The sequence below is a fragment of the Athene noctua genome, chromosome 13 (genome assembly GCF_965140245.1).
Source record: "Athene noctua chromosome 13, bAthNoc1.hap1.1, whole genome shotgun sequence".
Lineage (NCBI taxonomy): Eukaryota > Metazoa > Chordata > Aves > Strigiformes > Strigidae > Athene > Athene noctua.
In genome coordinates, this window is record NC_134049.1 from 5,829,152 (window position 1) to 5,855,363 (window position 26,212).

Below are 26,212 nucleotides of genomic sequence, written 5' to 3' on the forward strand. Positions count from 1 at the left end.
GTAAAAATATACACACCCTTTAGTGTTGAACTGCTAATGAGAGCTAGTGGTCTTTCTTTTTTTAAAAAATGAAATGGATGAGACTTGTTAACATATTTATAAGTATGCACTGGGTTTAATTCCATGTTGGAATTACTAGTGTAAACAGACCACAGCCTGAAGTATTTTAATTTGTGTGTTTAAAGTTACACTTACTGTGTCTGTAAGTTAGATTTTGGAATTGGAAGATTTAGGACTGGAACACTTCCCTAAAAATAAATATTTGGGGCCCAGTAACTTATTAAAAACAGGACGCTACTTTAATAATTTTAGTAAACTGAGTGCCTAAAGCAATTTATTTGTTGTACCATGTGAAATGGTTGAGGGAACCATGTATCTGGATAATGAATACAGATTTAAAAGCTGTGTAATTATGAAACCATGATATCCCCACAGGTCTGAACTCATTACCCAAAACATTGAAAATAACCATTTTGTTTTATAAGCATAAGAATGCACTCTAGGGTGTAGTTCATACAGTGTACACACTTATTGAATGCTCGAAGCATTTAGCTTTTCACCTATTTCTTCACAGCATATTTGAAGCATATGTATATAAGAAGCATGCAGCTTTTCAAATATCATTTGTGTGCCATCAGTGTAGTTGTCATTTTATTTATGTACCTACCAAGTGGGAGAATACTGATGATTTCAGGTTCAGGTACGCTGGGAAGCGTTTTGATTTGTGTGTCCGTTTCCTGGCTCATCAGCTCATTCTGCAGGCTCTGAGTTTTTTCTCTGTCACATACCAAAAGGCTGGGTCACCAAACACGATTGGATTGTTTTCTAGCACCAACGCAGAGTGTTTCCGACTCTTCCCAGCTGGCTGATTTCATCTTGCATGGAACGAATTCAGGGGTTGCATGGCCTTGCTCCACGCTTCCTACAGCGCTTTGTTTCTCACCTACCTAGGTTCTGCTTAGTAAGATTAGTTCTCCTGATCAAAGTGGGGCACAGTGGTTGCCAGCAGTGAGTCAACACCGTGGTATTTGAAGCATTGCGGTCCTTCTGGTGGTGTCCCCAGTGTGCCTATCCAAGCCTGCCTGTGGTGGTATTCATCCAGGCAGCTCCTAGAAACCTTTCAGCATCCGAGTGCCTGCAGCAAAACACAGGAGGAGTTTCATAATACCCAGTGTCTCCATACCCAGTCTGCCTGAAACTTTATGCTGTTATTGTCTACTTTCATCAATTCATCTGATTACTATATTCAACCTCTCAAAATTTTGCCTTATTTCTCTTTCCTCCCTTCCCTCCCTACTTTCTTGGCACAACACTGTGAGCAACTCATCCTTCAACCTAAAGAAATTATCCTCAGCCAATGATTACAGGGTGGCTTTGCGTGTTGCACATACTGTGTCTTCACTGACGGTTTCTTTCACCTCCTGTGTTGCTATCAATTTGGCTTGACTCAATCAGACAACCAGCATGGCCAGACAGCAATTTAAATAACAGTCAAGGGGGAGCCTTACTTTCTGGATAGGCTTTGTTTCATGTAGGTCATTCTGCACCCGACAGTGCTCAAATGTGGGGAAAGTGATAATGTCTTCACATTTTTTTGATTCACTTTTTCCATTCCCATCATGCCTGGCCTTTCTGAGGCAGCAATAAGAAAAATAATCATAATAGGATTGCATGTATGGTATAAATTAATATATAATACCTGTATTACCTATACTACCTGTATAATACCTGTATTACCTATATTACCTACATAATACCTGCATTTATGTATGTATGCACCTCCTATGTCCTTCATAAAGGTATACGTTGCCTATATCTTTTTATTGTTAGGAGATTTGGGGAAGAAGCAATGGAATTCTTGGCTGGAGCAGGGGAATGTTACGGTTTCATGTTGTTCATATTTTTGCATTTTTGTGACTCAGATAAAAGCTCAGCATGTTGCAATCTGACTTGAACAAAGTCAGGAAAAGCTCTGTCAAGCATTCTGTGAAAAGCACATTTTGCAAGCGTGAGTGCCAATGATTAGATACTTTTCAACACTTTGTTTTCTTTCAGGGATTAAACCAAAGCTTCCAGAAAAGTATTCTGCTCATGGACCTCAGATTGTCAGCGTTCACCGAGTCTATATTCAAACAAGACAAGAAAAGCGCATTAATTTTACCATAGGAAGCCGAGCCTACTTACTTCCAAAAACATCTGTTGTAATTAAGTGCCCTGTACGAAGGTTCCAGAAATCACTTATCCGGTGGGAGAAAGATGGACAACACTTACAAAACTCTAAAAGACTTGGCATCACTAAGTCAGGCTCACTGAAAATACATAGTCTTGAAGCTACTGATATTGGTGTGTACCGGTGTATTGCAGGCTCTGTGCATGAAACATTTGTACTCAAGCTCATTGGTACTGACAACAGATTGATAGAACCACCAAATCTTAGAAAACATGCCAGTGAGACCAGTAACACAGATCACAACGAGGCTAACAGCTTTGGGGCCAAATGGCATAAAATGAGCAAAATGTGGCAAATGTGGAGTAAGAAGAATGAGCTCTATCTGGGTGACAGGCAAGTAAATGATCAGCCATTTTTGCGAAATCTTGAAGCCTTTGGGAGTAATTCAGCAGAAGACTTCAGCTCTCGTGAATTCAAGAACAAACGACTGGAGGCAGCAGTTCTCCAAGGTGCCTACAGCATGGACACTGTGCAGTTTGAAGAACTGATAACGAACATGAGCCAGCTCATTGAAACTGGAGAAGTCAGTGATGACTTGGCATCCCAGGTCATTTATCAATTAGTCGCTGAATTATCTAGACCTCCACAACCAACTACTGAAAAATGGAAGGGGGCCCAGGATGAGAAACTTGCCTCAAAACTCGCAGGCAAATCACCAAATGAATCTGAACGTTTCAGCACAAAAACTGTTGATAAGTTAATGTTTGACCAGAAGGTTCCAGTTATTATGAGGCAAAAGGAAATTCCTCGAGTTTCCTTCAACAAAACGGTAACTGTACGAATTGGAAACACAGTTTTTCTGACCAAGAATACTCATGCTGTCAACCTGCTGTGTGAAACAGCTGGTATTAGTGAAGTGAAATATACTTGGACAAAAGATGGCGAGACATTAAAAGCCTCTGAGAAGTAAGTAAATACCTTCTTTATTTTTGAATGACTTATTATGTCACTATCAACTGTAAAATTCCACCCTGCGGTGCAATATTAAATCATACTGTTGTAAAAATGAGATAAGCATGAATACTGTGCCTTCCATCTTTTTATTAAAGTAATTTTTTTTTTTTCCTTTCAAGTGTCTGTCACATTGTTTGGCTTTACAAATGTCTAAGCCTATGTCCATTTCCATGATATGGGAGGACTGACTTTTTTTACTAGGTGAATTGTTTTGGATGTCCTAACTGTATTTTGTGATCTGTCTTAATCATTTCAGCTGCATCAGAAAATGAACAGATCTATACTCAAATTAAAAAGTCCCTTGGATTTGTTTGGATTTCAGATACAGTGGGAACACATTAAAAACTTCTGCCATGGTATAGATTAAAAGAAGACTTAGTTCTTACCTATTTTAAGGATGGAAAATATCACTGGTACCTTCCCCATCCTTCGATGCAGTAATTCTTTAGGTATAACTGTAGCTGCATAACGTCAGTTTAAAAAGAAAGAAGGACCTGTTATGGATTTTTTTCTATACATTAGAATTTGCAAATATTTCTGTTGAGGACAGTTGGATAAAAAATAATAAAGATCCTGTATTACCATCACATTTGGGAATTATACTTGAAGAACGAGTACAGCAAGTGTGTGTTATATTCAGGTATTTACTCAAGACTGAGCAAATACTTTTACTTCAATGCTGATAAATTAGAAGCTCACCTGATAATATTAACATTAACCTCATGTGTGAGCCTCTTGGAATTACAGCTAGCTCTTGAGTAATGAAAAAAACGATTCTGAAATGATAAAGGCGCTTTCGGATATTTCTCAGCATACTTAACTGATTAACTGCACTGCCAAGAAAAATATACTTCTGCAGGGCTATCAATTAAAGCAAAGACATCAAAACTAAGCCATTTTTAAAAGTGCAAATGTTTTTGGAACCATGTAGCTCCCACCAGTTATGTTTATTTTGTGAAATACGCATAATTTCCCATTAATTTGTTGCAAGTGATACTCTCCGTTTTTGGACATGATGGTGATTTGTTTATTCATGAGTATCTGATTACTAATGTCTACTTTCATAAATTGCCTTAATTTTAGCCCAGACTGATATTCTTGCACTTAATTGGCAAAGTAGGTTTCTTCCCTTTTTTTTTTTGAGTAAGGTTTCTTATACACAAATCCATATATGTGTGTACTCAAAAGCCAGTGATGTTAATAATTGCATCTGAAAAAGAATGTGAGGAGGTAAATGGTCTGTTTATCTGTCACGTTTGTAAGAGAAGGCCGTACTTGAGACGTACATGATGTGGCTTGTTTTGTCAAGACACAAGTATCTTAAATATGTTTTTCTGTATCTCTTACTTTTATAAGTGTGCTCAGTGTGGGAGAATGCCAGAGCTACAGGGTTTTTTTTGATGTGATGAGTGTGTGGCCTAACTTATATAACTTACTGCTCAGAAAGGTAAAAAGGGGTGAAAGTCCTGGCCACTATTTTCAGCCTCTTCCCCAGCCTGTGATTCTCTCTGTCTCATATCTTGCCCCTCAGAAGGCAGGAAAATTATTCAAGTCACCTGTGAGTTTTTGGTGGAAGACTTAAGCTTTAATGATGATAATATTAAAAAACCCTGCCACTACAGTGATTTGGAGGTCAGATTAGAACATGCATTTGTTAATTCCCCAATCCTGCTGAAAACCAAGCTTGCTCTGGAGAGATGGGTTTCTTGCCAAGCCTAATACTTTTAATTGTGGTAGTCTGATTTATTCATGCTGTTCCTGAGGGATTCTGGTTTGTAGCAGCAAACTTGCTGTCCTCCAAAGGGCTGCAACAAGGACACAGCTTTGTAGAAGAAGGACATCTGAAGAATCTTCCATGCAGGTATCCCTTAGCAGTCCCCTCTGTCACCAAAGAGGAGGCAGAACTGCTGCTGCATGCGCTGGTCTAGAATGGTAAACTCCTAAAAAGAGTTTTGCTGCTGTATCTGTAACTCTTGCAAGAAGATTCAGCTGTGTTTGTCCCAGGGTAGTAACCCTTGTCTTTCCTTGAACATTCTGCAGAGTGATCCTGGACACCACTGGAAAAGTGCGGATTCAGAATCCTACTCAAAAGGAACTTGGTACATATGGATGCCTGGTTGTTAATGACTTTGGTTTTGATATGGAAACATCATTGCTATTGCGTGCAGGTAAGGCTGAAACATCCACAGAATTGGACATGTAATTTTTTTAATCATTTTTTTTACACATAAGTACCCATCCCCCCTTCAGTGTGAAATAGTTTCTTTTGTTAGTGATCCATGAAACTCTGCCTGATTTAATAGGTAGCAGTAAGATGGTCTTGTTGCTCTAAACCCACAGCAGGTGTGAACTCCGTCTGCTTGTATCTATCCCACCTGTGTTTTCTGGCTGCTGCTTTGCAAGCTGAATTCTGTCCCAAAGATGATGAATTTAAATTCAGGATCTATACTTAAAAGTCAAATAAAGCTGCTAAAACTGATTATCTCTTTAATTTCAAAGAGATTCCTGTCATCTTGTCCTCTGTGTTAAATGTTACAAACCTGGAAGCCAGCAGTCTCTCAGCAGTTGTTGGAGGTACAATCGTGGCAAGAATTGGAGCAAATATTATGGTTGAATGTCCAGTGAAAGGTAAGTAAGAACTGAAGTTCCTTGTAATGTTGGAATCTGAAGTTTACCTTACATCTTGAAAGAAGTTACCAGTGAAGGCAGAAAATCATTGATCATTAGTCATTTTATATTAGGCATGTCACCCACACCAGTCTTCTTTCTTTTCTGTCTGTCATTTTAATTTACACACATGTGTACATGTTCAAACAGACTTTCCTTTAAAAGTGCTTTTCTTTCCATGAAGTGGTCTGAGGCTCCTCTACAGAGCTCAAAGCCCACCAGAATGAATGACAATCTTACTGCAATAGCAAGCGTGGCCAGCTGACTTGCTCATCAGAGAATTTTCCTTATCCCTATTTGAGATGCACATATGTCTAGACTATTGTTAAAACCGAAAATGAAATCTCCAGCCACAGCTTAATAGAACTTTAAACCTGACAGTGAAGTAAACTTACCTTTTAGAGCCATCAGTCTGCAGCTGCAGTAGGAAAACAAAGAAAAGTGCCGAGCCAGGAGAGCGTATAGATATTTTCTAGCTCAACATCAGTGGAGCAGCATTAATATTAATCAGAAGCTACGTGCATTAAGTAGTTCACTGCCTCATTTTATTTTCTAGTCCTTTGGAAAGGTAGATCTTTTTTTTAATCTCATCATTATTATCTGTTAAGTTTAAAGTGTAAGATTTAACTCACAGTGGCAATATTCTGTCAAATATTTAATAAGCTGAGGTCAGCCTTTTTGAAGAAGATGTCTGAAAGTGCCAATAACAACGACCATTGCAGCTGGGTGCAAAGAGAGACAGAGAAGTCAGTGTGCCGTTCACATTCTTACTGTGTATCGTGCTGATACTGAACCAGAGTAGCAATAGAAATATATATATATGCAAATAGTTCTGCATACAAAAGTGGCGCCAGGCTGACATGTATTAGGACATGTGGCTCAGCTATTCACTGTTGTACCACGGCTAATTCTTTGATGAAGTAATATTTTCCAACTATAGTTTGGCAACTCTATGTATAACTGACCTACATCTCAAATTCAGCAGAGAGTTAATGTCACACTGTTAATATTGTTGGGATGGGTAAGCAGTTAGCAATTTAAATATAAATTAATACTTTCACATGGGACTGTAGATTTCCAAACGCTTTACAATTGTCTATATCTGTGAGCCAAACTTTAGTTATGCTAAGACACCAGTGTTGACTTAAAAAATGATTTATCTAATTGCTTTATTTCCTGTCATTGCCAAGGAAGTAAGTATTACTGTTTGTGAATAAAATAGAGCTTGCATGTCTTAAAATGTCACTAAGCCTAGAAGCAGAAAAACTAAATGCAACAATGTAAGCCGAGTTTTTCTGATCCTCCTTTCTTCAATGAAAAGTAATAAACCACTGACTTTACAAGATTGGACCTAACAGCACTTTATGCTAATATGTTTGTCTAATAGATAGGACCCAAAAATATGTCCATTTGCAGTGTAGTAGGAGGAGAACTTTGTTGTGAATGCTGATAAAACATCGTGTGAATTATCAGACAAGCAATAGTTTGAATCAGAAAAAGTACTAATATTTCTATGCGCTCTAAAAGTCCTGTTCCTACAAACAGGCAATGTGAGTCTGCAAGAGTTCTTTTCTCCTCCCCAGACATGTTGGTTTACAGTGATAATCTCTTGCCCTCTTGGAGTAATAGCCCACTGCAAATCCTTACAATTAATATCTAGAGTAAAAATACCATTGGGCAGTGATTGAATGTGACTGTCTACCAGCTGAGGATCTCTAGATTGAACTGTAATTATGAGAGAGAGCCTTTCTTTTAGTGTCAGGGAGATGTTGGCTAGATCTGGAGCACCTTTTCCTCACAGCCCTTCCTCATGAATGCTCAGAGTGAGTGTTCAGAAAGAAAGAGGCGTTTTCTTCGTGGATGACAACTTCTCTGCCTGTCCTGAGCAAAGTATTAACTAGATAAGACTTTGTGTATTCTTCACGTTCTGCTACATACTTATTCAGGATCTTTCTACACAGACGTTACACATGCAGATTTCTTGGTGGTGTCAAGCAGATACATCTGATCGATTGGGCTCTTGCTAGCCCACAAAATAGTTCTTCAGAATAAGAACCGTCTAATGAATAAGGTGTCTGTGTGTGTGTGAAGAATATTAGTGCCATGCCTCTAGCAGAATTCTTAAATTACTTTTAAATATCTTGGCTGCAATGACCTCTTTGTTTTTCTTCTGTAGGCTGAATAACCTATAATACATCTTTATGGCTGTTCAAACTATAGTCTTCTCTGTGAAAAAATCTACATATTGAGTTGTGTATTTTGTGTCTAGCGGTGTAAGTTCTATTCAGGGAACTTTTTTTTCTGAAACTTATAAAAATTCTGCACATATGCAAAATGTTAAATTAATGGTTCATTTAGGAGAGAATGTTGTGCCATAGAGCTGAACTTCAGCTGGAAGTAGGAGCAGCCTACCCAACAATCTGACAAAGACAGTTGTGAAAGGTAGAGAGGAGGTGATGTAGGAAAAGATACACTTCCCAACTTCCTCCTCTGGCTGCCAGTGGCTGTACAATACACCCTTTAATCGTTCAAGGCCTGAAGAGAACCAAGTATATTCCACTTAAGGGGCTCTGGGTTCATTAGCTCAAGTTATACAGGACAGCTCCTGTTTGATGGTTTTAAGGGGAAAGATGTGAAGTTTAATATTGTATGTAGTGTTAGCAAGCTGACTACAGGTTGGTTTTGTTGGGGTTTTTTGTTTGTTTGTTTTTTGTTTTTTTCTTTTTTTATAGTTATTGATTTGGTTCTTTTTGTCCTCTTGCAAGTCTCTTGCACACTTCAAAAATCACATTTAGATTGAAAAGAAGTTGACGTGCTAAAGAGCATTGTATCCTAATAAGTAGAAGAACATCAAAGAATAGATTAAGAAAAGTTAGCCAAGCTGCTGAAGCTGATAGTATCAATTTCTCTTTTTAATTTATAACAAAACTATTTTTCCACTAATTATAATAAAGTCACTTTTATAGTTCCCACACGAGCATATGCTAGAAGATATTCATAACATTCTGGACAGATTCATATTCCATTCTTACAGCCAAGAGCTTTTCAATCAACACACATGGTATAAATATCAATACTGATTGCTCCAAATTGCTCTTGGATAACATTTATTGTATTTGCAAAAAAGATCGTCTTGTGATTATTACTAAAATAAACTAAAACTGTCAGATTCTATTTATTGTGAAACCTTGAAAGTTCTAAGTTGAAGTAAAATAGGGGGGAAAAAAATGAAAATATGTGTAAAATATGCATTGTCTGCCACCTGCTGGTGAGAGGGTAGAAGGAAAATTTATTGATTTGAGATTGTTTATACTATATAGGTTGTATTGCATCTCTGAAATATCTTGGCACAGAGGCTTTTAAAAGTAGAAACTCCATCTTCATCCAAATTCTGAATTCCTATGAATAAATTTTGGCTCTCCAGCAATAACATAATGATAAAAAAATTGTGAGAAATACACACCCTGTTGAATCAGGGTCATCTTTTTGCACATACGTTTCACAAAGATGGACCAGCTACTTACTCTCAGTATTGGAACTTGAAACAGGTCCAGATAAATCAAGAATTTGATTTTCCATCTGTTCCTTCATTTACCCACGCTATGCCAAATGTAACTTTGATGCTGTTCTTTGTCTTCTATGCTTAACCCTTCAGAAGACATCTCAGTGAAGAAAAATAGCAATTTAATAGATAGTATTCTGGCTCTTCATTTTTTTTTTTTTTTTTTGTGTGTTCTTCTAAAATATATTATTAATGTATTTCAAAGGTTTAAAGGAGTAAGTACAGGTTCATTTTATGAGGAAGGAATGACAATTTTTATAATTGGTATAAAAAAGGAAAAAGCTTCAGCTTTTATACTTCTTTTTTACTCTAACTGCATTAGAGTTTTTGTTTGGATCAGGTATAAGCAGGAAGGACTGAAAGATGTACTTCAAAAGCTTAATTGTGCATTGCTTTGTGTCTTGCAGCAGTCTAGGAACTTGAAAACTTGATTCCTTTTGGATATACTAGACTGAAAGGTGTGCCTGGGCACTATAGTATTACCTTCCAAATACTAATGGGTAGTAAGTCCAAGAGTCCAGGCAAGATTCACCAAGCAGTCCAAAACAACCCTCATCCAAACACACGTTGGGTGTGTTTTGAGACCTTGGTACCAACTGTGTCTCTTTAAAAGCACATTCCTGATGCCCTCCCCTACTTGCTAGTGTAGATAAAACCTACAGAGTTCATGAGGGAAAAAAACATAAATCGGAACAGTTTACAGCATTGCTTTCTCTCCCAGCTTTCCTTACTGGAGCAGGGGTTTCCTTCAAATTCCTAATTCAGGAAGGGTTAAGATGAGTTGTGTTAGAGGAAGGTAAGATTTCAAAAATCATCTTGGAATGCCCAGCAAGCATGTGGGTATTCCCTTGATACATCCTGCTCCAGTTTGCAAAAAGCTGTCAAGAAGTTCCCTAGGCAAAGTTTACAAATATTTGTAAATTTATACAATAAATCTGTGAAAGAAGAGGTTGGCTTGTTGATTAGTACCTGATTAAATGATCAGAAGCAACAAGTGGTCAAATTTTACAGTGGAAAGAGGTTACCAGTAGGGTGTCACAAGACTCTGTTCTGGGATTTGTGATGTTCAACATTTTTATGAAAGTTCTGAAAAAGAATGTAGACAGCAAGTTGACTAAAGCTTTGAAGAATCAATTAAAAAAGGCTAACCACATCTAAAACTCTCTGCAAAGAGTTGCAACAGGACCACACAAATAATGTTTAATAGCTAAATGAGGGCAAAGGATGTTCAGAATTGATATTTGCAGAATAAATATACATATAGAACGAATAACCTTAGATATAGACTTGTACACACGGCTGTACCTGAATGACTGCCACTCAGAGAAAGAATTGTGAAGTCATGCTGGTTAGTTCCGTGGGAACACCAGCACACTCCCTGGGTGGTATCCATAAAGGCAAACCAAAACTAATGGCAATGAACAAAAGAATTGAAAATATAAATTGGCTGTTGTTTAAAGCTGTGGTGAATCCTGTTTGCAACTTGCTAATCTCATCTCAAAGATGATATTGTAGTGCTAGAAAAGGTAGAGAGAAGAGGAAATAAGCGTGATGGTCCAAGTGCTATTTCTGGTTCTGGAAGCTGGGAAGATGCATTGAGGAAAGGTCATTCAATAAAAGCCGTGATTTTAGTACTCTTTGCCTACACATCCCTGGGTGCCCTGCATTGGACACAAAGTGCTGAGTTAAGTGGACTTCGGGTCTGACTAAGAATGGCAATTCCCGTGTAGTTCTTTAATTTCTGATAAAATTCTAATTTACAAGTCCTTGAGCATGTATCTACTTTGTGACCAAAAAGTCTGGGTCCTTGGTGGCATAGCACGGCTACTCAGTAGAGTAAGAGTATAATTAGTAACCAGTTGGGCGGTGTCTGATAACAGTGCCGAATTGCAGAATTGCCCTATTGCACACCAACCAAGCCTTTGTTGGGGGCGACTACAGAATTCAGTCTAGCAGTCATTTCTGAGTTCATACTTAACTCAGATCATCTTACTTAGTTGCGTAAATATAGTTGCCTTATTTTAAATGCCTGATTTTGAAAAATATTAGCCTCAAACTTTTGCGTCTGGAAAAAAGATCAAATTGTCCTTGAGCTGACAGCCAGAGAACTAAACAGGACCTGACTGAGCTGTAGCAAGAGTGGGATGGGAAGGGGTCTTGCTTCAGGAACCCCTCTGAGGAGGTCACCAGATGTCAGTAAGTATATCTAAATCCTGCCAGATGTTGCTACCACCTAGGAAGAGGGGCTGTTGCGTGGCTGGTAGGAAGAGGCAGAGGTAAAAGCTTGGAAAGATGGTGAGAGAATGGGACAGTGTCAGAGGGGAAGGTTGGACGATCAACCAAGGGCCAAAATGTCTCACGCTGGCTCTCTGTCCAAGGCTATTACTCCCGGTGAAGTTGGCAAGATTCATACAGGTAATTTCAGTAGCAGCATGGTTTAGGGTTCACTAGAAGTTGATTGCTCAAGCATTAATTCAGATTAACATAAAGGCAGTTTGTGATTTCTGCTGGAGAAAATATGAAGATGTATCAATCAAAGAAATTGCATTGGAAGTTATGCTAAATCCACTGTGGGTGTTAGTGAGTGTAGAATAAATAATAATCAGATGACATTCATTGCATATTACTGCCCCAGAACAGTTTCTTCTGAAAGATGGCATGTGAATTTAGCCTCTAAAGTTAGGTAAACTTTTAGCGAATTGCAGCAAAATGTGGTTTGTGCCAGCACAGTTCTGCCTTGCTTTTGAATGGGAAATACAGAATACTTTATGAGATTCTACATAGCTGGGGGAAAAATTTCTGAAGACATATCCAATGTTTTAGAGCAACTAGTTAGTAGGCCAAGATTTTTATTGTGTGTAATATTTCATAGGCCTTTCAAGGTTGGAGGAAATTTGTTTTTGAACACTGAATATTTTAAGGGCACCCTATAGTGCGGATTCCTTTTCTTCCCCCCCCCCCCCCCTTTTTTTTTTTTTTTTAAACACGTGTTTCTCAGTCCCATCCGGACTTGGAGTTTTTTTCCATAACATTTGCTGTCCCAGGGCCACTCACGGTGGAAAATTACTTTTTTCATGGAACACTGAGTATTTTAGAGGTGCTCCAGTGCTAGTGGAAAATAACCTGTGTTTGAGGTCAGAAAAATAGATTAAACTAATTTTAAAGTTTTATAGCTGCTTAGGTCTATAGTAGAAATTTTTAACGTCAGAGGATTCAGATCCATTGCAAGACTGAGATTCTGATTTTTAAGGTTTTTCTAAGACTAAGGAGGCCCAAGTTCAGGAATACATCTTTGTTCATGAAGGATAATTACAGCCATCCTTAATTTTAAGCATGTGCTTAATTGCATTCCCTAATAGGGATGGATTTAACCCTATGCTTAAGTGCTTTCCTGCCTTGGAGCCATAGGATATGATTGATTGATTCTGCTACGAGCTGATGTCAGTGATGGATCTCCCATTTGAATAACTGGGATCTAAACTGCATTCAGGGATTCTGAACCTTTGGCAGTTTGGGTGAGTTGATACCTTTGGGCTCATCCTCAGCTGCACCTGCGTGGAGGTGGGGTATGAAGGAAACAAAGGTGGCTACAGGCCATCTCTTACCTCTTCCCCTTTTTATACTGGCTGGGGATCAAACCAGGAATTCTTCAGCTTGAAAGTAATATTTTGTTGGATGTAGAGAGGGAAAGACTTCCTTCCAGGATTACAAACTAGAAGATTTACTTTTTTTCCTGAAGAGAAGGTCTAGGAAATTATTCCCAGAGTGATTTGGTGTCTTCTGATGGATAGAGAAAGGAAACCATTCTGTAGAAGAAGCTTATGTGAATGTGTTAAATTTGGAGAGTAAAGTGAAAGGAAAGACACTTTTTAAAACTGTCTGGGAAAGGACGAGAGACAACAGTAGAAACGTCTTTGAGTCAGAACAAAGGGTAGAAAATTATAGCAGTGAGGCGGAAATATTTTTAAAATTCAATGTAATTAGCTTTTAAACATCTAATAGTCTTCTTGCTACAATTCTGTAATGGAAAAGGCTCTTGAAGACAGTGTGAATGTTATTTTTGTCCATGTAAAGTCCCTATATGAATCAACCTTTATGTAAAGGAGAGTCAAGCATCTGCAGTAAAATTTAACCTTGCACACCAGACAAAGTCCTCCATGAGGTCCTACAGATATGTCCCAAAGCTCAAGTATAATTTCAGCTTCTTTAAGAAAAAAAAAAAAAAACAAAACAAAACACCAATGCCTTGTGTTTGGCTTATTTTTGCTTAGTTTAGGTTATACTTGGATAAGAAAATGGTACTTAAAACTTTTAAAGTTTTATTTACATAAATACTGAAGGATAAAGTACAGGTTTTAGGCCTTAACTATTTGACTAGGAAAAAAAGAGCTTTTCTAGCTTTCTGATGGTATGCTTGAACTTTACCCTGAAGTTTCTGTGTAGGAAAATCGGTGCTTTTCACAGCGCTACTGTAAGAGTCTTGTCACAAGAGGAATGTGGGAACTCTATACTTTTCCTGCTTTCTCACAAGAGCTGATAGATGAGACCTAAGTCAGTGTACAGCGCTGCATACCAGCAGCAAAGTCTTATCTCAGGAGTAGTAAATATGGAGTCTAATTTCGAAAGGAAAAGCATTGAAAATCTGCGTGACGGAAGCTTTTTCAACTGAAATACGTAAATGGTGACTGTATACTGGGGTTGTGCTATGATGTTATGAGAAGGAGTTTTATGCAAAGCACTGTTAAGCACAGACACTATTAAAAAAGTAAATGCATACCTTAAAATTATTTTTTTTAAGTATCCTCCCACAGTAAAATAGGAATTCCATAAATGACAGTATGCACAAGAACTCAGTGTGTCTCATGAGAGTTATGGCAGAAAAGGGTTTTTCACTGGCAATATGAACAGACAGGAGCTGGACTAGAAGGGATGTCTTTCTCCTGCTTAATTTAATCCATTTATAGGGTGTCTATCAGCAGATGGGATAGCACCACACAATAAGCCTTTCTTCTGGCTGGATTTGCTACTGCATCTCTCTGGATGCACAGCTCTGAAAACTTTATATCACATTTGTGCTGGCCAGTTTTGGGTTTCCCCTGAAAGGCAGGGTTAGAGGCCCCTGATTTCCAGCATACTGCTATGTCCTGACTGCAGAGTGTGCAGAGTTCTACCCCCTCTCCTCTCCTGCCCCTTTCCTCCCTTCATGTTATACTCCAGCCAGCAATAGGTCCCTGAACTCTTCTCTGAAAGGCGTCTTTTTTCCATAGCTCAGGGCTCGAGCTGAGGATTTGCCTTAATACTCTTAATGGCAACCTAACCAAAATCCCACGAGGAAGCACACAGAAGGAGCTGGATTGCAGATACGTTGTTCTTAAGCACATGGTCCAATATCTCCTGCCCAGAGAGTGAATTTGTTTCCACATAATACAAAGATTGGGGAAAGAAAAGGAGCCATGAAATGCAAAAACTTGAAGGGTGCTCAAAATTATTGTGAAGAGATGGACCCTGAAGGTATCTAGGTAACAGAACACTGTTTTAAAATGACAGTGTGTGATAACCACGTATAATGTGTAATAGTGTTGGTTTTCCATTATGTATTTTCATGGATTTCCCCCCCCCACACACACTTTATCTGTAAGTGACAGCACCTCTAAGATTGCTTGGATGGATTCATTGTGCATTTCAGTTGGGCTGGTGGCTGGATTGCCACGCAGGGCTCTGTCCACACTTCTCCTTAGACCTAGAATTTATGTTTGTGTGTTCACATTATTCACTTGAGAAATGGTCTGATTTACCTGTGTGTGGTATTACTTGCTTGTTTCCCCTACAGAGAAACGTATACAGCACTTTGGAGGAAGAAAGCTGAATCATTTGCTATAACTTAAGTTTAAGGTGTGTGACAGATACCCAGTTTTGAACTTAAAATGAGAAGCAAAGCTATTCTGCAGATTTTGTCTGCAAACTGAACTCCAGTCCGAGTTTTAAAAGGCTCTGCTTGTCTCTGAATGAGATGTGAGTAGAAGAGTAGAGACACGGCAGTTTTTCTGGGACAAACTCTAGGATACAAACCAAGTTTAGAAGAAAGAAATATTTGACTTCAGTTAAATCCCAGGAGCGAGGTACATTTCTGAGTGCTGTGGTGAGAGCAGAGAGAGGACTGTATCATGGGGTGATATTGCGCTGAAGTTTGATAGAGGCTCAGGTTAAAAGCTTAAATTTGAACCTTTCCAAACATTTTTGTGTTTTGTGGATTTTGACTTTAAATCTTTTGACTTCAGTCCAATCTCAACCATGCTGCTTCTGGCTTATTTTTTGACTCTGCTTGGTCTGTAGGATTTTGGTGGCAGTGAGGGTAGTCTGGCTGCAGACCTCTAGGCCTTAGATTAAAACAGCTCAGCATCCTCACAACACCTCCTCAGCCCATCTGTATAGTAAGTATATATGCCTGGATGGCCATGGAAAGTACACTGTAAAGGAAAAGTATGTCTGAGAATGATACACTTTAGCCAGAAAGCTGGGGTAAAATGGAAAAAAGACCCTTAAAACAAGACCTCATCCTAAATCCAAAAGGGTTTTTTGAAGTGGCATAAAGCTTCTTCTGGAAACTTGAAAAACAGCCTGGGTTTTTGGACCCTTGTGCACTCTGCAGATCTGTACTTTGTTTTATACAGTTTTGTTCAGTAAAATACAATCTCATGAGTTTAAAAGCACTGAACAGCTGCTAAATTGTCTAGAACAAAATCTGTGATTATGCAGAGACTGTTTCTTTCTGCTCGCTTTCTAGACAAAATGGTGGGGGGGAGCTTTTTCCTTCAGTGAAATAGTAGGTTCCAAAAAATATGTCTGGTTCCTATTACAGTAAAGGAAAAACTTGAGGTGTGCATTGGAAGTGCTAAGCCAGTGATTGAAATGTTAAAGTTGTTCCTAAAGGCTATTCCACATCATGAAGACATCATCTGTAAAGTGATACTGCACAATGATCTGTGAAGAGAGGAGACTGAATTAGCATTCAATATGGCTGAAACTTCCAAGTGTCCCACATTCGCGTTGGCTTCTATAGCAGAACCTGTTTTGGTAGTGTTCAGTGAACACTGCTCAATATATTTAGCAAATAAACGAGTTCAGGTGAAAGATGGCTTAACTTCTCAGGCTTGTCTTGTGCCCTGCACCTTTGTGCTTCTCTGCAGCTAGTCAGTGTGCCACGTAGGTCAGACTTACCCAGTGAATTATCTAGGATTTTGAATCTTTGAAAGAGCATTTCTGCTGCAGCAGCTCAACCAGAGCACGAGCAATGAAGTGTCTGATTTGCCGACTTGCAAAATATCTTTTTAAAGGCAAATGTTTGAGGAAAATCAAACAGTAGAAGTCCCCCCACAAAGGTGGTACTGGGCCAGTGGAAAAATCATCTAATTAGAAATAAATGTCCAAAGTCATTCCTTCATTCAAATTTAGAATGACAAGTTATCTGCAAATGCTGAGTTTCTCAGGGTTCAAGCGTTACAGTAGGACTGACGATAGAGCTTTGGCTTTCTGTAGCGCGGTAAATGAGATTGCTCAACAACTGAGCCCCTCGATTAGTTGCTAACAGCTCTTTCTGCTCCTTTTCTTGCAAGTTGTATATATGTCATCTGCAACTTGGAGAATTTTTCAGAAGCTTTTTAGCAGAAATTGGCCAGATGCATTTCCTAATCTAATCGATAAATATATCCTTTTTTTTCTTCAAGAGAAATATTTTGCCTCCATTTCTTTTTTTTTTCTTTATTTTTAATTAGAAATTGAATAATCATTTCTTCATATATTCTGGGATGCAGGTGGTATGAAAAGATGCTGTGCAGATCTTTGTCACTTGTTCTTGATTGGGGTTAATGGTCTCACATCTTTCAGTAGCAAGACACATGAGCATGTTGCTTTTGTAGCACTGGTAGCAGGTTTTAAAGCTGTTCTGTGAGTTTGCCTTACAGTGCTTAACCTTTAATCTTAGTGGAAAGCTGAATTATTAACAGGGCTCACAACTGGAAAGTTTTGTTGTGAGTGGAAAAAGTACTTGTCTTGCTGCAATGTTGTTACTTTAGTTTACATTACAGGTGAAAAATGACAAAGGAACTTCTGATTCTTGTGTGTTATGGTAGCAATAATATAAAACCTATGGCTTATCTCTCACAATAAACGTTTTAATTATTTGCATTTTAAAGGTGTTCCCGAACCAAATGTAACATGGTTTAAGAAGAAGGACGTTCTACAAATCAATTCTTTCTTGGTTTTGAATGGCTCTTTATTTCTGAGGAATGTTTCCTATGAAGATGCAGGGACATACACTTGCAGAGCAACCAACGCTCTCGGAAAAGCTGAATCTGTGTCTGTCCTCCACTTAACTGGTGAGTGCTAAATGAGAATTCCTTATTGTTAACAACAGTGACCCACTTGGATTATGAAGTTTAGCCAATAAAATAGTTGGGGGGATATTTAACACTTTATTATGAACTTGGAATTTTTGATTGCATCTGACTCCCTGAGATCTGTTCTCTATTTTGTGTTTCCTGTAATAGTGGATCTAGGTAAGATGGTTTCACTTGTGGCTTCTTCAAAAGTTTTTCCATCTCCTTGCTTCCAGGCAACAAATATCAGCCCTTAAACCAGCAGACACATTAGAAAATTAAATCCACTGTCATTATGTTGTTCCTAGTGCTTTTGTCTAGGGAAATGGGGCAGGCTTGAGTTATTTAGAAAATCTGTGGGGAAATACAGTGAAGTGAAAGCAAAGGCTGGTTTGGGGTTTGTTTTTTAATTATAGAGGCCAATAAAACATAGGGCCATGGAAAACAAAAAATTCTGAATATGAACTACTAACTCTCAGAATAGAAAATGTAAAGAAAAACTCTATTGTAAGTAGATTAATAATGTAATACTGTATAATACAATCATGCCTTGCAAATAGCTCCAATAAATGGATCATTCAGCTCTAGAGATTAACTTTCTCGCTATTTTGCTGTACAAAGTACAATGCAGTTATACATGGCCAGTGCTGCTACAAAGCTTGCTTTCTTAGGCACACATGTGTAGGGCAGTTTATAGATGTTTGGATCTCTTGGCCAAAGAAGATGTACCAAAGACATAATAGGAGTCTCCATGTGAGGATGGGTGTAGACTGAAGCTCCCTCTTGATTTCAGTTTTCCTGGAGTGCATCAAAACTTCAGAAGTTCCAGAGAGGAATATTATTATAATGATGTGACTGGGAAGATTGATCAAAAGAGTCTGAACTTCATTTCTATTCCTGGTCACATGACAGGAGTTTAAATAAATCTTGAGTGGATAGAAAAGGGCCAAATACTGCAATTTTTTTTTGGCTGTGCAAAACTGCAATGAAACGGGAGGATTTATGGTGTCAGGACTTAGAGATTGCACTGTCTCAGTGTTGTCTAAAGCAACATCGTGTCAGCCTTTTGGACTTCACTACAGCATTTACTGCCTGACCTGAGGCAGTCAAGCAGCAGAGCAAAATCTGTGCAGCCTTTCTAATAAAAGTTCCTAAGGACTGTCCAGGCAACTAACCTTTTGCCTGTATGGGACTGGCCTCACTGTGGTTCTGTGGAGACATTTTTGTCCCAGTGTTGACATAGACAAGCAGGAGGCTTTGTATGGACATTGCACACTGAGGAAAAATGCTGAACCAATGTAAAATGACCCGCAAAAGTTAGAATATAACAAAAGATTTAAACCCTTCTAGAAGGAGAATCATAGATACCATGCACATTCATTAAAACAGAAATGTTGACTAAGTGGCAAGAACTGTGTGTTACTGACAGATTGCCCACAATTTTGGCAGTTATTCTGTCTGGCATATGATAAAAAGGAGGAGTTGCTATAGTGATAGGCATATAATTTTGCATACATTATGCTATCTCTAGGCATAATGAGATTTTAAAAGATTTTCTTCTTTTTGCTGTTGTAGCACTTTGTCATAATTCCATCTAATGGAACAGAGGAATTGGCCTGATTCCACCGAGATAATTATTTTTCTTGAAATTTCTGTTTTTGAATGACTGCTAATGAAATAATAAATAACATTGTTGTGAGAAACAGGAAATACATCATATGTCCTGTAAATCTTCTTTTTACACTAAGTGTTACAGGCTTATTTTTCTAATAAATTCAGTAAATTTGATTAATTTAGAAACTTCCATAAACATTATAAATAATTTCTGTGTTTCCCTGTTGACATAACTGAAGCATATTTGCTAGGCAGACAATTTAACTGCATAAATGAAGTTGATCCTAAAGAAATCCCAAGCGCTATTATCCTTCTGCTTCATAACTAGCATGGTGGATGTTTTGATAGAATTTTTTTTTTTAGCATTATGATTTAATTCTTGCTGCGAAAAGATTTTGTGCAATGTGTTACAGATCAAAGATTTACAGAGAATAACACTCTGTTATCAAAGGGAAGCAGAAGAAAGCGCGTCCTAATGGCATCTGGAATTGGTACAAATGTCAGTGTGGTACCTGGAGATCCACTAAGAATAGGTATGTTGTCTTTTCTGCTTTGTCATTTAAATTATTTATTCATTTCATTAAAATGGAGAAAATGAGTGTAATTCCCAAGAGTCCAGGTTTGGTGACGTTCTGGATTTCCTAACCGTATCTCAGCTTTCTGTCGTCAGGGAGGGAGCCTCAGAGTAAGACACATAATTATTTTTTGATTCAGCTTTTAAAAAAATGTTTTCAGATGACAACCCTTTAAGTACCATCTAAGACTCACCATGAGACTAAAGCTGCATAATTTCTCTTTGAGTTTCAATTGAAAATGATGGGAGGGGATTCAGGTGGGCTTTAGAACTGTTTTTTTATTTTTCTGTCTAAATGAATACCTCTGTTTCCATCCCTACTTGTTCCTGTGGAGTGAAAATGCAGCAATTTCATTTAATGTGTTTGACTCCTTTCCATTACAAACCTACTTGCTTATTGTAGAGTCTGTGATAAAAATCTTTGTTCCATTTAAATAATTGTTCTCCACACCCCCTTTGTTCATATAGAAATTAAGTTTGTAAGAACTTAATGAAAGGAAAAATATAAAAAAACTTTGGTAAGTGTACATCAGCTTACACAGCTGATGACCCTCAAGGGGCAGTCAGGATTTTGGGCCATAGCTTGGACTCCAGTGAATTTATACATACTCTTGTTTTTATTTAGACTGGTATGCTAAGGTCTTTTACGTAAAATCACACAATCATACATATGTATTCACAAACATTTCAATGTGTTTAGAAAAATCTGCTAAAATGCTGTTGATTTTTAGGTTGCCCGGTGCTGCCCAGTTACAGAAATACAGTTCACTGGCTTTTTGGACATAGTCCAATTGAGGAAGTTAAGACCTTGGAATACCAAACCCTGGCAGGGGGTCGTATCCTAGAGGTGAACACCAACTCTGGTCAATTTGCTGGACAATTCCAATGTTGGACTTCAACTAGTGCAAAACTAATGTCAGTTTGGGTAAATGTCAAGAAGGAAGGTTTGTTGAAAATTATATGACAAATTCTTACATTTAAAAAATATTTTCTTTCACTCTGTAAAGGCTTTCCTGAAACCTAACCTGCTTTTATATATAGAAAGTCATTCATAAATACATGTTTTAACTCCACATATGTGAATAGTCCCATTGAAGTCAATAGACAATGTCTGTAATTAAAGTGGGATATGGGTGTTAATGTATATCCAGATATCACGTGGAGGTTCTCATTTCTTACCTGTGTAGCTGAGAAGCTGAATGTTGCCTGATTCAGTGTCTTACTGCTTAAACAGTTTTAAATCAGGCAGGTTTTCTCAACTCCCCTTTCAACAAATCACAGCAATGGCTTCCATGATAGCCCACAAAACTGAAACAAAAGTGACTTTCAGTTCATCTTTGGAAATAATTATGATAAAAATAATTTTAATATAATTGTCATATTCCAGCATCAGATGGTAGCCACCTTATTGTAGCCACATTTAAACATATCGGTGTACTTAGGGCACACTGCGCTCTCATTTCAATATTAGGTTTTCAAGAACCTTTCAAGACTTAAATCCTACTAAGAGTCTGGCAGCAGAGCACCAAACTCTATAGACAATTTAAAAAAAACCCCTCTAACCAGTCAATACCCAGGGACTGCAAATCAGGTTTAAAAAGAAGTATCTGTTGAAATTGGAAGTTTTTGCATGTGATTTATCTCCTAACCTATCAATATGATTTGACTTACGGTTTATGTGCAGAGGACTCAAGCAGCAAGATCAGATCTGTATATAAAAGTATATTCTCAGTGTTTGCCAGTGGATTAATTTCATGGGTGAGAATGGCTCTGGTCTGCATGGGGTTGTGGAATCAGTTACATTTACAAAGTCATTTTACTGAAAGGTATCTCTGATCAAACTATTTATTTTTAAAATCAAAAGTAAATGAAAATATTAATGAACTGAATCAGGAAATAGCCTAATTGAGTTTATCAAAGATGATATCCAGGCCTTGGTCCTAGCATAGATCTCATTACCGTTAGAATTTCTGAACAGGTCTAGCCAGGTATTGAACCATCCACCTGTAGCCTTTAGCTGCACTGCCTTTTGGTTGCCCAATACCCTTTCTAGTCAGGCTGGCCAGGGTTTTGGGGAGATTCCGTTTTCTAGTTGTGAGCATTAACTCTGATTGATGCTTGTGTAAATGTTTCATCACTGAAATACCCATACCTTTGTAAGACTGCAAAATCTCCTTTGGTGGTTTTTGCACAGTAGGCATATTGAGGGCACTTCTGAGCTGTATCATCCTAGTTAAACAAACAATACAGTCTCTCCATCATGGTTGCAGTCAGTAAATTTAACTATTTCTACTTTGAAAAAGGCCCTTTTGTATTATTTTAAGAAACCCAGAAGTAATAACGAAACATTGAAAAACAATAAGTTAAAGAATTCATTATGTGCTGGAAGAGTGAACCTGTGGACACAGCTGGTAGCTATCAATTATTCTTAGTTATTACAGAAAAATCTGACTCCTTCTGTGATCACATAAAAATCTGTCAACATTGCATAGTACTTCATCTTTTACCAAGTGTCAAAAAAAAAAAAATTGAGGGGGGAATGAGTAAGTGTGGAATTGTGACTAAATATAAAGGTAGTAATTGTTAGAGGTGATCGGTTTTTAATATAAAACGCTCTTTAAAACAAATTCCTTTTTCATCTTGCCAGATGCCTCAGTGGCAAATTATTTATGCATTAAATACTTTTCTATAGTTTAGTACAGGATTCTCTTAAATCCTGAAATTATGTGAACTGTCTGGAGTAAGATGAGTTTTCTTCAGAATAAACTTACTGTAGAACAGCAGGAAACGTAGAGAGCCTGATTTACAGTTTCCTCTTTTTAATGCTCATTGTATAAAAACGTTATGAAAGTTTTAAAAGAAGTTCATCAGTTCCTACTGTGAGCCAGGTTCTGCCCTTCATGTGCACATATGCTGATCCCATTTGCCTTCTGGAGAACTTCATGCTTTTATAGAAGGGCTGAACTTGAGGGGAAGTTGAGTAGGACTAAATTCTACTTTGGCTTATGGTCCCTTTTCACAGTGCTGGAATATTTATTTGTTTTTCTACAGAGGACGCAGTATGTATCTAGTTTACAGAATATGCTGCCAAACCAATTAAAATGTGACACGGTTACACTGTATAGTGCCTGTCTCACACTACTTCCAATTGCATTTTTTAGATTATAAGTGGGAATATGCTGAGTGGAGTACTTGCTCTGCTAGCTGTGGGAATTCAGGAACCCGCTCCAGAAGACTACAGTGCATGAATGCAGAGAAACAGAAAGTAAATGAATCGTTATGCAGAGAGCTGCAAAAACCAGTGATTACTTACCAGTCATGCAACACAGATGACTGCCCTGCCAGGTAAACTCCTTTCTACTCTATTGCCATGTGCTCTATGTGTATTAAAATGCATTCACAACCTCCTGAAAATGTTTCTGTGTTCATACTCTGAAATGTGGGGTTTCTTTCATCCTGAATAAAGCACGAGAGATATGAAAATGGGTCACAAGCGAGTAGGGGAATGCTTGGTGCAAATGAAGAGATGAGATGTGTGCAAGTCTCTGTGCTGCTGCAGCAAGTTCTTGCTGCCACGACACTGAGACCTGAAAAGCTAAGCTGGAGGTCTCTCTGAGACATTGTGATGTGCTAGTTTTGTGGAATCTGTGCCAATGCACAGAGGGAAAACTCCTCATGTTTCGAGCAGCCAGAATACTCTGTGTTCACCTCCTCTCGTCCCATGCCAGCAGAGCTCCGAGTAGGCTGTTTACTGTGGAATGCCTCATTTGTCCCTAATGCCCCTCACCACGGTGTTATTTATGCTCCTTCCATGTCCTTCCCTGCCAGTTCTCTTGCTGGATCAGCTGGGATACCTTGTGATCTTGGGGCAGAAAATCTTTACATCACAGGCAAGTATACCACCGCATCTGATTCCAAAAGCCAAAACCTTACCTCTAGACTTCTTGAGTTGCACTGAGCATTCCAGCTCAACAAGGCGTTCCTCTAGGTTTTTAGCAGGAAATCCCAGAGGAGTCCTCAAAACAAGTGCTTTCCGTTGCTTAAAAGCGTTGGCCATCGCTGTCAGCAAAGTAAAAATCTGTGAGGGATGAGAAGTCATGCACTCATTTTGGAGTTGTCCCTCACTGGAAAATGTTCGGAGAGAAGTGTTAAGACCTTAACTGACATTGGGGGAGCGTGTCTTGCCAGTATGTTCTAAACTCTGTTCTAAATACGGAAAACATAGCAACAGATAAATATCAGGAGAAATTTGTTTATATTTCATTATTAGCAGCCAAAAAAACAGATCATCTTAAATTGTGAGTCTGAACTCTAGCCAGCCCATAACAAGCAAACTCTTTGCCAGTGGAAAAATACTGAAATAGAACTGTTTGAAACACACAGACACAGTTGCAGGTTTCCCTCTTAAAATCCAGCCATTGAGAGCAGATGACAGAGAGGAGGATACCACGGGGCCTGGTGCTCCCCTGAGCAAGGTCGTGCCTTTTTGGTGCATGACTTACCAATCATCCGATTATCGCTGAACCCAGACTATTCAGCACAAAAACCAATGTGTTGTTTCACACAGCTAAACAGACTGGCACCTAAATTCTCTCTTATTAAAATGCTTAGGTTTTGCTTTTAATTTAGCTTTATGTATTTACCAGTGGAAGGGAATTGTGTGTAATTAACTCGACCTTGAATTATGCATCTCTGCTAACGTACAAATTGGTTTGCTTTTATGTAAGTATTCTGCAGTTCCTGTATAGGAAGAGCATCCCAGATGCCTGGAAATAGTCCTGTGTCTGGTTCCTAGTGCTTGTAACCTCTCCCCCTTCCCTGGGATTGAAGTGCAAAATGTTCAGTCTTCCCTCTCCCTTTCCCCGCTTACTGATTTCTGCACGATCTTCTGATCCCAAGGCAACTCTTCAGAAAGTATCCGTAGAATTAAAGGCTTTAGATGTACAGTCAGTGTCATGGGCCCTTATTATTCAAAGTGTTTTGCGTGTGTTTAATCACTTCTCTCCAGCACAGCATAGAAGTACAGTTAAGCAAATATAAGGGTTTAAGCATGTACTTAACTTGTGCTTTAAGTGTTTGCCAAATTAAGGCTTTGCTGACTTGCTGTTCGTGCGCTGCACCAAATGTTTGCAAAAGTACTTGAGCTTAAAGACAAGGGTCCAGAGTGTAAAAGATTAATTGTCCCTGAATGGATATAAACTGCTTGACTGCAAGAAAATGAAATAATTGCTACAGACAATAGAATATTTTTCCTGTTATCACAATTGTGCTACACATAAAGCCCCATTCTGTATTTCTAGCTTAGATTTATGAAAAGATTGAGTCAAATAAATTGTATTACCACCTGCTGTTTCTCTAGTATTGTTCCTGTCTGCCAAGACAGATGAAATCTTTGCAACTTCTAATCAATAAATAACATGTTCAGCTTGAGCCATTATCTAGCAAGATCTTGATGTAATAAAGTTGGATTAGTTATGACACCTGTTGCCTTAGTAGTAAATCAGAACAGTTCATTTATAGGTTATGGAAAAGTACACTGTTCTTCATTCAGAAATGTTAAATCCAGCAGGGTCTACAGGGTTTACCGAGTATAACCTTTTGGGTAACAAGCAGTGTAACTTCTGTTAGCATATATTGAGTCGGTTATCTTAGAAGTCATCAGTTCACCGAATTTGAGATCTTGATAAACAACTGAAAAAGCTGATTCTACCTTTTCTTTCATCTGAAAATTGCAAGGACAGGTTCTCTTGATTTTTATTTGCAAACAGATTGCTGCTAACTCCCGGCCAGTTTGCAGTGCTTGCATAGTTGCTATAAATTTGTCTCTGTATCCTGTAGGTGGGCAACTAGTCCATGGTCTGAGTGTTCTGCATCTTGTGGCAACGGATTTCACTATCGACAAGTAACTTGTCAACAAGTAAAAGCCAACGGCAGTGTGCTGACACTGCTGCCAGCTGCTTGTACACACAGAGATCGTCCTGTGGGAAGGAAACCCTGTATGGGTCATTCCTGTACGGTGGGGACAATACAGACAAAAGGACAGGTAAGTGACAGAGTTTGTCTGGAAACTCCTGATATTATAAAAGTGTATTGGTGTCATCACACCACTGGCTGAACGTCTACTCTGTTGCACAAAGGAAGAGCTATGTGGCACTAGTTGTAATTACCTTTCAAACCAGTGAATTACAAATCCTGTGGTTTTTTCATTTTGTGATGTCTGAGCTAATTTTATTTGT

General features: G+C 38.4%; 1 protein-coding gene across 7 annotated transcripts in view; it reads left to right on the forward strand.

The window, feature by feature from the left end:
• ADAMTSL3 (ADAMTS like 3) overlaps window positions 1–26,212 on the forward strand; it is a 189,421-nt gene that overhangs the window by 158,220 nt on the left and 4,989 nt on the right. For 6 of the 7 annotated variants that reach the window (XM_074917213.1, XM_074917215.1, XM_074917214.1 and 3 more), the window contains 8 exons: window positions 2,056–3,136; window positions 5,225–5,352; window positions 5,684–5,812; window positions 17,606–17,788; window positions 19,816–19,935; window positions 20,708–20,920; window positions 23,138–23,321; window positions 25,815–26,019. In XM_074917213.1, coding sequence (XP_074773314.1) covers window positions 2,056–3,136; window positions 5,225–5,352; window positions 5,684–5,812; window positions 17,606–17,788; window positions 19,816–19,935; window positions 20,708–20,920; window positions 23,138–23,321; window positions 25,815–26,019 — 2,243 coding nt within the window. The remainder of the gene's footprint in view (window positions 1–2,055; window positions 3,137–5,224; window positions 5,353–5,683; window positions 5,813–17,605; window positions 17,789–19,815; window positions 19,936–20,707; window positions 20,921–23,137; window positions 23,322–25,814; window positions 26,020–26,212) is intronic. The other variant, XM_074917218.1, reaches the window with a different exon arrangement.